Raw genomic sequence first — 13,256 nt, 5'->3', positions numbered from 1 at the left:
GAATCCAGTCAGGACGTCTGCTACTGCTGTTTGCTCGTTTTTTTTTTTTATGGGCGATCGTTTTCAGGCTTCAAGTAGCACCATTATACCAACATTTCACATTCTAGACATTGTTTTAGGTGTATTTGACCAAAACGTTTGACTGAAAATTCACATGCAAGCTTTTTTTCAAGGCTGTGGTATTTGCCCGCAAACAATACCTTTCAGCTAGCTAAAACAGAATATTATGCTATCAGCGAGCAACATGGCTAATGCCTTTCACACAGCTTTGTCTCAACTCCAAAGAGCCACAGAAGTAAAAGCTAATAACAATTGAAACAATCTTTGAAAAAATGACTTACCAAGCATGGCAAACAACTCAAATATGTAGAGCAAAATGTTCTGAAACGGCTTCACTTCAGCTTCGATTGGAGCCGTGCTGGGGGCGGAGTCTGTGAATTTACTCTGTTGGTGTCATAGCCCCTCTAGGAGTTCAGAGTTAAGAGGTCAAGAGTTAATGTTTCCATTGTAACACCTCCAGATTTGACAGAGAAACACTCATTTTTAACACTCGATTTTAACTACTATCATTTTACACCTCAGAGTTACATTAAAAGAATGTGACTCTGCTTAGAGTAAAATTAACTCTACTTTTGCAAGGAGACTATTAACACCAAAAAATTTAACACTTTTGAATTTGCTGTGTACTTGCACTAAAGTACACAGTGTCTGTAATTTGCCACCTCTGAGAGCGACACAGAGAGAAGCAGATGGAAACAGTCAGATATTCAGAAATACCTTTCCAGAAAGAAAATGGGTGCAGGATGGTGCTTCACCCAATTTCCAGATGTGTTACAATAGTAGAGGTGTCCTGGCCATCTGTTAACACGTGGGAATTTCTTATACTGGGTTTCAACATTTCAAATCAGGAGTTAAATGGAATTGTCATCAGATAGATGTGTGAAACCATTATAGCTCCTGTTAGCTCAAAGCTATAATTTTTTTTTCTTTTTTTAACGAGATCAGCTAAAGACACAATTTACAAAGTGATGATACTTGTGCAAAGTGGGGCTATTATTGGAAAGAAAAGAAGTTTGAAAAGTGAAATTAAACTACAGTTATAAAACAGAAAATGAGGGGGAATACCTTTTTAGCTGGAGAATTTGAAGGCGTGTGGAAAGCATCAGTTACCCAGAACGGTTTTGCTGGTGGAGGTGTCTGAAATCTGATAACATGTGATCTTAATTAAAATGATAAAATCTAGTAACACATTTGAAACAGTGAAACATGTTTAAAGAAAACAAGTAACAGTAGTGGTTACTGAACTTACAAAAGAATCCCCGCTGTTTGCACAATGGTAAAATGCCAGCAGCAAGCAACTCCAGATGTTCACAGCTCACACTTAACACCTCAAATTGATCAAAATCTCACAAACCTATAATATTGCATTATGAGTAGATATGGGGCCTTTGAATGAAGAGTGAAAATGAAAAAAAGCCAATTAAGCATTAGGAAGGGGCCCAAGACTATGATCAAATACTTAGCTTAACTTTCTGTATAGAATAAGACTGCAGATAGAATAAATAGTGCATTTCTATCACACAGATTTGTTTAGAAGTTAACTAAACTTGTAAACATGTTGTACCATTACTACTCACAAGCAACAAGTCTGCAAAGCAGCAACGCAGCCAGCTTCCTGTTTCCTCCACCAACAGGAACATAGAAAATCTCCACCAAAATATTAGCTTGTGAGTAGTCCCACTATAACCAGCAGAGGGTGCTGAAGGGAACAAAGCTATGCATGTCATATTTCACTGATATGCCAAGAACAAACTAGCACTGTATCTTTCCCTGTCAGGTTTTCCAAAGACAAATTATGCAGGTATACTCTGTAACGATGACCTTCCCTCATTTGACGATGACTAATTGACTTCTATCTTTCAGCAGAATGACATATCCTAGCATCTTCCGAGACAGTCTTTTACTTTCTGATTTAAAGGTTTTAAATGTAAAATTTACTTATTTATTATTTTTGTATTAAATCTAGATTAATGATCTATGTGAACTCGTGGAGACTATGGAGGTGAGAATGAGAGTGAGTGAGCCATGATCTTGGTATTTACTTGCATCGTACAATACTAAACTTAACTCTATCGTCTTCCTTTGTGTAGTACATTGTGACAAGGACCACATAGGCAGCCATTCAGGACGAGAGTACCTTTATTCACCTACACAGCAATAACAATACTAACGATGTGATGTTACAGTCCGGAGCTAGGACCTACCTCCTACGATCCCAGTGGCCCATTAAAGAGAGAGGGCATGATTGGGACATTTCTCTTCTGCTCATTCACATGAAAGGGATGGTGCTAGCCAAATCCAAACAATTTAAACTGGGTGTTTCATGGATCATACTTTTCTTCTACAGATAATGACTCCTATCATGACAAAACTGTTATCAAATGACGATTAACACAGAAAAGCCTGGAGTTCAGTTTTCTGGATAAGAAACTAAACAGGATAAGAGTGCAGCTGTTGTTAATTTCATGAACATCAAAGCAGCTGAAACTGACTAACAACCTCCTTTGCTACTTAACTGACCAGATCAATATCCCAAATTTAGTTGACTGGATGCTATACTCTGATTAAAAGTGTTTCATTTGCGTCTCACTGCTGCAGAAGGAAGGGCAGCACGGTGGCACGGTGGTTAGCACTGTTGCCGCACAGCAAGAAGGTCCTGAGTTCAATTCCACCATCAGGCCGGGGTCTTTCTGTGTGGAGTTTGCATGTTCTCCCCGTGTTTGCGTGGGTTCTCTCCGGGTGCTCCGGCTTCCTCCCACCGTCCAAAGACATGCAGCTTGTGGGGATAGGTTAATTGATTAATCCAAATTGTCACTAGGTGTGAATGGTTGTCTGTCCCTGTGTGTTAGCCCTGCGACAGACTGGCGACCTGTCCAGGGTGTACCCCGCCTCTCGCCCTATGACAGCTGGGATAGGCTCCAGCGCCTCCCGCGACCCTGAAAAGGATAAGCGAATGGATGGATGGATGGATGCTGCAGAAGGCAATAATGTGCAAGAAGTTTCAAATTCCATATGAAAATAAAATGTTTTATTTGTTATTATTTCTTTTGATAATTTTGAAATAAAACCTAGAAAGCTGAAATCTAACCTTCATATTTTAAGAAGCCAAAGAGGTGGCTGCTGTTAAGAAATAGAGAGATATTTTTAATATCATTAGATTGTTTTATGTACTTTAATAATGAAGGCTTGTAGAGCAAGGCCACTTTTGACTCACAAACTAAGTGCTCAACCAGACTGAAAAACAGGAAGTTGTAGTGCACAGGCATATTAATAGATAAGACAGAGAAAAGAGGAACTTTGTAAAGTACCAAAATAAAACCTATATGAGGCACAGTTTATGATTCTAATGTTACAGATCCTGCAACTGGCGTTTGGGCTGTGCAGGGGTCTCTCTCTTCCGGAAGATGACTGAATAAAAAGAAATATAAATGTTTTAACACACTATGAGTCGGTTTTCTCTGTTCTATCACGGGGACAAAAGAATCAGGGTTAATACTGCTGAGGCTGCAGCTGATGATGAAGCAGACAGCTCTAGTAAAATTGAGCTCAGTGGCAGCAATTTAGAGCACCAGCAAACATCTGAATATGTTCTGAAGCTCTGAAGATATTCAGGGGAAATTTCAGTCAAAGTTGATCCACTTAGTTTCCACAAGAGAGCACGTAAGCACTGTGACAGGACGATGAATGCAGGAGTGGTTGCTGGTAAAGGCAAAGCTGGAATTAAAAAAAGAAAAAGATGAATTCATAGATAAAACAAATGCCACCAGATTACCTCGGCCACAATTTTATCCCCAAAGAGAGCTGTCATCCCAAAGCCAAGGTATCCAAAACATCACAAAATATATTTTGCAGAAGAAAATTTTAATGTAGTTACTTTGCAATTTGTTGACAGTCCAGAGAATTATTATTCATGGATTTTCAAAATGCAACAAATGCTTATACTTTCAGATCAAGAAGGAGAGATGGATTTGACGATAAAGTGATTCGGAATGGAGTCTGCAGAGCATGCAGGGCAGATTTGTACTGCAACTCTGTTCAGCATTACAGCTGCAGTCAAGGTCATCTGGCAAGAACTAAGAATGTTATGGCTCACCAGAAAAATTCATAGTATAAGCTATCTGTCTAGCTTTGAAGATGGAAACTCATTTTTTAACACACACATTTTAGTTCCACATCCCTGCTGCAGAGGGCGACAGCGTCCAACACGTTTTTAATTTTCAGCTTGAAATAAACTGTTGGAATTAATAAACCTATCATATGTCCTTCATTAGTTGAAGGACTATACTTAACAATGTAATACTTCATTACACTAACTCTGCCAAGCTTCAGCAGCTGAATAGATCTCCAAACACATGACCTGACATGGCAAGCTGCCTGTGAGCTGCACTACAGTCAGCGGCTGGACATGCAGAAGTAAAATGATAAAACAAATCATTAGCTTGATCTTATAATGATATTTACCAGCATTAAACAGTATAAACTTGATTATAGTGTTCCCTTACATAGTACACATTTGCAGCATTTTCAGCTGTCCTGGAATGAAACTGTTAGTTAAAATGCCAACAGTGAGTTGAAAATGAAGAAATACCTTAAGATCACTTCCTCTTTACAACATTTATTACAGTTATAGTCTCACTTTCAAAACTAAGTAGCTATCTGAGTTGAGGATTATGTTTTGTATATTGTACAGTTTCACCCATCCAGACTTTGAAATCACAACATTTAGGAGGTTAGAAGAGTGTATTTATTAAGTCCAGCTATCAGCTAAGTTTTAAAAAAAAAAATGCAGTTTACCAAAATTTTACATATGATGACTTTAAGATAACATGAACTCTTGCTTTTTATTCTGTGAACATCCATAAGTTCATCATTCATCACATATGAAACTCTTAAGAATGTGTGTCAGTGATCAAGCTGTGAAATGTTAGCTGATTATACAAAAGTTTGAATTTTGCCTTCCCATCACTTTGCATGACTTAGGTGTAGATTTAAAATGTAACTTTGGTTCTATGTGTTTTGTATGACTCATGTTGTGTTAATGGTCCAGATTCAAAGTGAATACAGACAAGTAACAATTTGAAAAAATTAAAATCATAGACACACGTTTTTAAAATATGCTTATAAGATAAGCTATACTATGGGCAAATGGTTATACATGAAAATATAGATTTTATTTTTTTTATTTTATTTATTTTTTTAATGTACATAAAGTGCAGTGAGAGTGATAATGTATACACATGTATATTTTCAAATGTATATTTAAATCGGAAACTTCCCCATCACTCTCTCAGTCGCTGCTACTGCTCTGGTCGTCACACTACTCTTTCTCTTGCTCTGAAGTAGGTGGGATGTTTGTTATTTGATTTCTCATCCAGAGAAATTTAAAGTCCACTGACGCTTAGTTGGCAGTATCATTCACAAGTTTAAAAATCCTAGTACATATCGTGAAACTGATAAATTAGGACAGATTATAAGAACATGATCAGTGCACTTGCTACAAAAACATATTAGCCAAAAGTTTGTTAAAGACTCTAGCCTAAAACATATGAGTGACCATATCAGTGCATTGATTTAACTCCTTTTGAAAATCTTTAGCACAATGTAAGAAAAACACCACCAGCAAGGAAACTACAGAATATTTGTGAGCAAAAAGCTTTTACGTGAGAAGCTGGCTAGAATTTTAAGATTCTGCGAGAGCTGCATACAGATGAAACATGGCCTCATATCTAATGTTGACTCCTTTTGAATGTTTATCCTGACCTTATCTGGTATATTTACGTTACAGTTTATCCTCACAACTTCACTTTTGTACATAAGGTAGGTTTAATAATTTAAACTGCAACAATAATGTTGTATAAAGTTTCTGTTAGCTTTAATCATTCCTCTTCTTCGTACTGTCCAGTCTTATGTCATTGGACATTCGCGTGCTTAAAACATGAATCTATCCTGTTTTTTGTTTAACATGTATCTTATTATCTACTCAGAAGGTCACTGAAACAACAATCAGAGGCTGCAGAGAGGCAAGACAACAGAGCACAGGTGAGTCATGCTGTGTCACCCATCGGCTCAAACCCATCACACAGGCTGATTACAACAACTGTATCCATGGACACTTTGTTCACCCATATTATTCACCTCCACTTAATTAACAATGCTACTCACTGGAGCTTTCAAGTGTCAACAAGACCCATGTGTCCATCAGACGGATGAGATTCATTACGCTGCTGTACAATTCGCTTCAACCCAGCCAGACTCTACTAACTCCAACTTTAACCGAAGTCAGCGTGAGAGATACCAGGATGAAAGTGTTGTATATTCCACCACTAATGTCAGCAGTACTAGAAGGTGAGCAGCTCTTTACACAGGAGAACTGTTCTTAAACTCTATACTGTACCTCAAGTTTAACCTTTTAATATTTGTTCTGCAGTAGTTGTGTCGCTTTATTACTTCACAGATCAAAACATCAAGCCTCTGTGGAGGAGGCCTCTGCACTGCAGAGTAAACAAACATCTCAGAGTGTGAACACAGCCTGGATCTGCTGTGTGTTTCTTCGGGAGTTCCCGACCTGCGATGAATGTAACTCATCACCATGAGCATAAAGCTCATTTTAGAAAATTTTCAGTAGGATTCTATTTTATTTCCCAGAAACATATGGCAGTTTAGTGTTAACTGTCATTGAAGTATCTTCTTTAAAGTTGTGTTTTTATTGCTGTGATACAGAATTCAAAGAACGAACAAATTGTAGAGTGGCCAGTTGAAAGAGGAGATTCAGGTTAGTGAGCTCTGGTGCCATCTTCAGCCCAAAACGCGTTGTCTCAGTGTAATGAAGGTCTTCTCCATTAGTTTATTAGTTTACAAGCTTACAACTCAGACCGTTACAGGAAGTGATGAACACACACTGACAGTATTTTCAGAAACATGTTAGGAATTTTATGACGCAGGTGGATCTAGAGTTCAAACTTCTACTTATACAGACTGCTTTTATCCTGGAGACATCATCTCCTTTGCTTTCACAGGATATGAGGATTACCGCTCTCCATCTGTGTGTGAGTTCACTTCACTGTGTCTCCAGCAACACGTCAACAATGTGTGTTTGCAATGTGAGAGGTTCATGCTTTAAAGGCAGCCATTAAATTACACTTTGTACAAATGAAAGAGGAATCTTGACCTGCAGAGACACTACTTCTCTGTGTCTGTGTTCATAGAAGTTCGGTGTAAGTAAACAGTACATCAGTAAACAGCAGATCAGTTACCAGTTGGTTTTAAAAGTATATCGTGAATTTTTACACTATTGGTGGAGTTTAAACTGGAAGACAAAATATCAAGTTGTTAAAGTTGAGCCAAATTATTATTAGAGCACATTCAAAATGATCAGACTAGAGGCTACAATATAACTGATCGTGCTTCAATTATATCATCAAGTCAAGTCAAGTTTATTTATAAAGCACATTTAAAAACAACCAAGGCTGACCAAAGTGCTGTACAATAAAATACAAAGATAAAATACAATAAAACACAAGCACATAAAACACCTCACTGATAAAACAATAAGTTAATACAGTAAGTTAAACCTTGCTAAAAGCCAATGAGAAGAGGTGAGTTTTAAGAGCAGTTTTAAAAGTTCCGAGGCTTGTGGAGAATCTGATGTGAGGAGGTAAACTGTTCCACAGTCTGGGTGCAGCCACAGCAAAAGCCCTCTCTCCCCTAGTCTTTAATCTGTACCTGGGAACATCTAAAAGCATCAGGTCTGCTGACCTCAAAGATCTCCTGGGGCGGTAAATGCTAAGAAGCTCTGCCAGGTAAGGAGGTGCAGTACATGTTTGCTCTAAATTCTCTGAAACCTCCTTTTTTGCTGGTGAGTCCCTGCGAGGAGGCAGCAGAAGTAGCAGTGATGCAAACCCAGCTCTAAGCAGTGTAACTAAGAGAGAATTCAGGGTCACCTGATCAAGCCCTAACTGGCTGCAGGAGAACGGTCTGTCTCCTGAATCCAAACTGGGAGCTGGTTCCACAGAAGAGGGGCCTGAACTGAAGGCTCTGCAGTTTGTTGCTTCATTCTCTGGTCAGTGTGTAACTCTTGGCCTTTGGCACAAGATGTCGTCCCCCTTTTACTCACTCAACTAAACTTTAGTGAAGAACATCCAATTACTCTGACACCTGTTCAGTAGAGTCTCTTCATCTGCTGGCCTCATCCAACTCATCCTGACATCCTCTATAATCTATAGATGACGTCAGAATAACGTCTAATCAAAATAAAAGGATTTTGAAATGCATTTTCATAATTTTTATAAGTATTTGCAACAACAATCTTCTGTTTTACAGGTAAAGGAAGACAAAACAGAGATTATTTCAGCAAATTCCAAGGTTTCAAAGCACCAGATTCACTTCTTGTTAATGCTACTGACACTAAAACTGCTTGAGCACCTGAAACTTGGGTGTGATTTTAGATACTGGGCTTGACTTCGAAAAGCACATGTTCTTCAGGGCTGCCTTTTATCATTATTTCTAAAGTGTGCTGGTTCCAGTCTCAGACTTTTCAAACAAAACGCATTCATTGTCAATGTCCAGGGTCATTTGACCCAGTGCTTTGAGTTCTTGTGTTTTGATGTTGTTTTGTATTATAGTTTACGTTCATTTTGTTAGTCACGAGTTTATTCAATATTTTTAATTGTCTCCCCATTTAGTTCTTGTCTATTAGGTTCCCCTTGTGTCTTTGTCCTCTGTGTCCCTCTCGGTGTGTTCAGTGTTTATGGGTCTGTCCTTGTGTCTTCTTCCCTGCTCTGCTGCCATGTTCCTCTCTTTGCGTTTCATTCCCTGTTTGCCTCTTCTATCACGTTTTTCCATGTTTCCCCAGCACCTTATGTGTGTCTCGTTCTGTGTCTGTCTGCCTGCTTGCTCATTTAGTTTGTGTGTATTCCCAGTTTAGTTAGTTTGTATTTTGGTGTTCAGCAATAAAGGTGTTTTTTGAGTTCAGTCTGTCTCCGTGAGTCTGCCTTTGGGGTCCAGTTCATGACATGCGTACATATTTTAGCATCTTGTTATTAACATGTTTGCTCTGGTGCCAAACATTGTCCAACGTTGTGTTTCCCCTAATAAATATCACAGCCTGAAAAAGTTAGCAAAGTTTTCAATCAGGATTATTTTTTAAACCTAAACTTGATATTTCTGAAAGGCTTCTTCTTCTTCTTCTTCTTCTTCTTCTTCTTCTTCTTCTAACTGAAACAGGAAGTTGTTTAAATTTTCAAATAGATTATGGGTAGGTCTCATACAGTCTGCTGAATCAGGACAATATGTTCTTCAGAGAAATCCTGAGGGGATGAGCATTAGCACCCAGATTTCCAGAGAGCGAATCACAACACCTGCCTGTAAAATCTCCCAAGCTGTTTGTGCCTCTGTGCTGGGGAATTTAGGCCAGGTCAGGTCAGGCTACCTGTTAAACTTCTGGTCAGCATGCTGCCGAGTGGTGTAAATGAAATAAAAAGAAGCCAATAAACTAGTCGAATAAACATCTAGATAACATATGCTAAAAATGTACTTTTATTTTACCTAATGATTAAAAACATTGACAATAAACTTTTAATAGAATTGTATTAATTTGAGCTTTTTAGTCTTCTGGTTACATGCTACAATTTTCTAATAAAGTATATTTTTTCTTTCATTTTCTTTCCTGTAGTTCCCACATTTCTGATCACTGGATTAATTATTTTTATTTACACATATGTGTGCACGCATATATTTAACATTTACAATAGTAAACTTTGACTGACTGTCAGTTTTAGAGTTTTGTTAAAAGTGGGTTAAAACTCCTGAAAATGAAAGTACAAAATGCATATTGTGTGTGTGCTGAGCAGTCTGTGTGTGTAAAGTGCTGTAAATGTTTTTCTTACTTACAGTTTGCACATGAGATTTTGCTAAACCAATGAAAGTGTACCAATCTGCTTTTCCTGCTTCTTGAGGTGTGAGAGAGGCGCGCCTTCATGTGAAGAGACACAGGCTAAATAAGCTGGTCTAATCCAGTCCAGGTGGTCCTGTCTGCTTCTATTAGAGGAGGCTGCCAGTGGGGGAGACTCCACCAGGTTCACAATGAATCCACAGGCTGGCTTACCAGCTTACTAGGAGTTGCTCTCTGACTGCCTGCTTTCAAAACCAACTTCTAAAGATAGAGATACTTTTTATCCATGTAGGTTCACCTTGTCAAGTCGGGTTTTGTAGAGTTTGTAGAGTTGCTTAGGTGGACCAAAGTGCAAAGTACGCAATCAGCAACACTTAATTCAATCAACAATTAATGCTCTAATTTGATATTGAGCTTTCTGTTGAAAGATAAAAGTGCACAAACAAATCATTCAAGTTTTGTCCTACGATTTCTAGTCCTTTATGAGTGACCTTTCTTTTGTTCTGTTGTTAAAAGAAACGATCTTGCACAGGTGTAATAAACTTTTATTCAAGGCTTCTGAGCATATTTCATGATCAGGAATGGCATTCAAATCAATAAATATAAACACACAATAAATAATCTACAACTAACAAAGAGTATATAATGTTTGGGTGTAAAAGTGACAAACAAACCAAATACTTCTTTTTTTTTTACCCTTTAGATGAGTGAGGCTAACGAAATCAGGGCTAAAATATGAACCCACAATCACAAATCTACATGTAGCCTCAGATTCTGCTCATTTCTCAGTTCACAAGTCAGGAAAAATGATTTAGAGTATAAATGATTCTTACATGCATCATTCGTTCATTGTTTACAAAGTGCATTTCATATTAACATTACTTTCATTATTTTATTAAATATCTTCGAGTCCTAGTTGTGTTTTAGGAACTTTTTGCACACTGAATGATCTGCTGAATATTTCTCCTTGCAACCACCTTCTTTTGTTGATGGCAATTATGTAGTTGATGGTTTAGTAACAGGATTCCAGTGCAGTGCTCCTGCAATGCAGTGCTGCACTTCAATAAATTGTCAAAAGTCAACGCAGCACAAAAACATCTTTCCATAGCTGGATGATTGAGCATGCATCAAGACTACAGGTACTACATTTCTACTACATAATGCAGTTTACTAAAATCTGTCTTTATACTCTAGATACCTCATAAATGAGAAAGACTCTTTACACTGGCTGTGCAGCTCATTTTCTATGTACTCTAACATGCACTTATTCAATTGTTGGGGATCTATTAACATTTTTCTAGCAGAATTTTCCTGTCAGTTTGAGAGTTTTTAACTGCTATTTGAATTATTTCAGGAACTTGTGTTGCTCGTTGTGTTGATAATGCCTCCTCTACTGGCATTATCTGTCACCTGGTCAGCTCTGTAAAAGACAACATCACTCAGGTTTGTAATCAAACTGTGTTCATTTGAATTCACAGCTCTGCTCTCCCATCAGGCAGTTGATTTTCCTCCACCAGGTCTCTGAAAGGCTCTTGATCTTATCAGGGGTCTTCTTCCTGAGCGTTAGCCTCTTCTGCTGCTGGACGTTGTTGCTCTCTGTGTACTGGATGCTAGCTAAGATAGCTGAATCAAAAGTGTCCTTCAGGTTTTTCTGAGTCAGTGCTGAGCACTCTGCAAAACTCACTGCCCCAAGCTCCTGGGCAAGCCGCTGGCCCTCCTCTGTGGACACTGGCTGCTGCTGGTTCTGTGCCAGGTGGATCAGTACTTGAACATCTTCTCTCAGGTCCAGCTGGGTGCCTACCAGGACCACGGGCATGCTGGGACAGTGCTGACGGATCTCAGGAAGCCATTTGGTAGTGAGGTTACGGAAAGAGCAGGGACGGACGACGCTGTAGCAGAGGAGGAAGACATCAGCATTTTTGTAGCACAAGGGCCGGAGGCTCTCCAACTTCCCCTGCGTGAATATGAAGACAAACCAGATTATAATCAAGCAGATTTGTTTTACAGACAGACAGGTGGCTTCATTCAGCGTTTGTGTCAGTTATTCCCACAAAAATCAACATCAGCGGCGTATCTGTCTCGCCTCATTTGTGGCTCTCAGATCCAAGCCTGCTGACTCCACTGAGGAGATATTCCTTATGGAATAATTATTCTTTTATAATATTGAAAGTGCCCTAACCCTGTTACAGAAATATTGTGATTGCTGGTTTTCACTCATAAAAGAAACACAGATAAAGTATAATATATAGAAATAAATAATATAGTTTATTTACTTACACTGATCAGAACTGAGCACAAGTACTGCTGCGAGCATGGCTAATTCCCAATTTGATTCTTTAATGAGTGTTTTCAGCAGCTTCTGTTATGCTGATGTTACTGATATTGGTCTTCCTCATACAAGATTACATTCATGGGGCCATTCATCTGTAGATCATTTACGGTGATAAGGACACTCTGCGTGGAAAAGGGTTTTGTTATAAGTTGGATAGCCCAACCCTATTATTTATTTTATAAAGAACAAAACAACCTGGGTGTAAATCTTTGTCCAATCTATCACTGATTAGTCTATTAGAGAAAGGGTGAAGATAAGAGAATCCTCAAAAAGTCGATAGAGCACAAGGACCACAAAAAAAACCAAACAAACAGAAACTACTGAAATACAAACTCACTTATTCCTGCAGGGGGCGACATAAACTGGGGGCTTACAGGGACATACTTGGGATTGGTGGGCAACTAAAACTGAAGGGGTGATAAAGGATTTAAGTCCAGGACTTGCTTTTACCTCTGGACTTAAATCCTTGTGTACTCTGCAGGGGCAGCCAGCACAAACAATCACTGCTAATTTTGGATCCAATGACTGACAACTACTCATCGATCACTGATGACTTACATTAATCGATCCATCAACCAGCCCCCATTTCTATCATGGCAACGCATTATAAGGAAGAGAGGAGTAAACTTAATTTACACTGCATACATCAATATTTTAACTCCAGCTCTCCAATTCATCATATCAATTGCTAGCTTTTTAAAATAAGAAACTAAAAAGAAAAGCTGATGCTCACCTGTCCAGCCATGTCACAGAGCTGCAGCCTCACCGGCTTTCCGTCAACCACAACCATCGCTAAGAAGATCAAAAGACAGCTTACAGTATGTTTTGAGCTATGATCCTTTACAGCTTCAGTAAGCTTTGCAGCAATAAACGCTTCTTGTGACCGAAAATGTGGATAAACGACTAACTAAGGCATGTAAGAAGTGTGTGTGTGTGTGTGTGTGTGTGTGTGTGTGTGTGTGTGTGTGTGTGTGT

At 38.7% G+C, this 13,256-nt stretch overlaps 1 protein-coding gene and 1 long non-coding RNA gene across 4 annotated transcripts in view; both read right to left on the bottom strand.

Annotated features, from left to right (window-relative positions):
- Positions 1-688: 688 nt before the first annotated feature.
- Positions 689-1,683, bottom strand: LOC121815672. Its single transcript, XR_006055265.1, has 3 exons — positions 1,310-1,683; positions 1,126-1,204; positions 689-858 (listed from the first exon to the last, which is right to left on the bottom strand). It is a non-coding gene; the product is annotated as an uncharacterized LOC121815672 (long non-coding RNA).
- Positions 1,684-10,478: 8,795 nt separating this feature from the next.
- LOC121811731 (rho-related GTP-binding protein RhoU-like) overlaps positions 10,479-13,256 on the bottom strand; it is a 3,900-nt gene continuing 1,122 nt past the window's right edge. For 2 of the 3 annotated variants that reach the window (XM_042227592.1, XM_042227591.1), the window contains 3 exons: positions 13,015-13,073; positions 12,840-12,869; positions 10,479-11,903 (listed from right to left, as the gene is read on the bottom strand). In XM_042227592.1, coding sequence (XP_042083526.1) covers positions 11,412-11,903; positions 12,840-12,869; positions 13,015-13,073 — 581 coding nt within the window. In that variant the 3' untranslated portion in view covers positions 10,479-11,411. The remainder of the gene's footprint in view (positions 11,904-12,839; positions 12,870-13,014; positions 13,074-13,256) is intronic. The other variant, XM_042227593.1, reaches the window with a different exon arrangement.

This window comes from Haplochromis burtoni, unplaced genomic scaffold (assembly GCF_018398535.1).
Source record: "Haplochromis burtoni strain Fernald_Lab_line unplaced genomic scaffold, NCSU_Asbu1 Contig_269, whole genome shotgun sequence".
Lineage (NCBI taxonomy): Eukaryota > Metazoa > Chordata > Actinopteri > Cichliformes > Cichlidae > Haplochromis > Haplochromis burtoni.
Note: the sequence above shows the minus strand (reverse complement) of the source record. Positions and strands in the feature narration are given on the sequence as shown.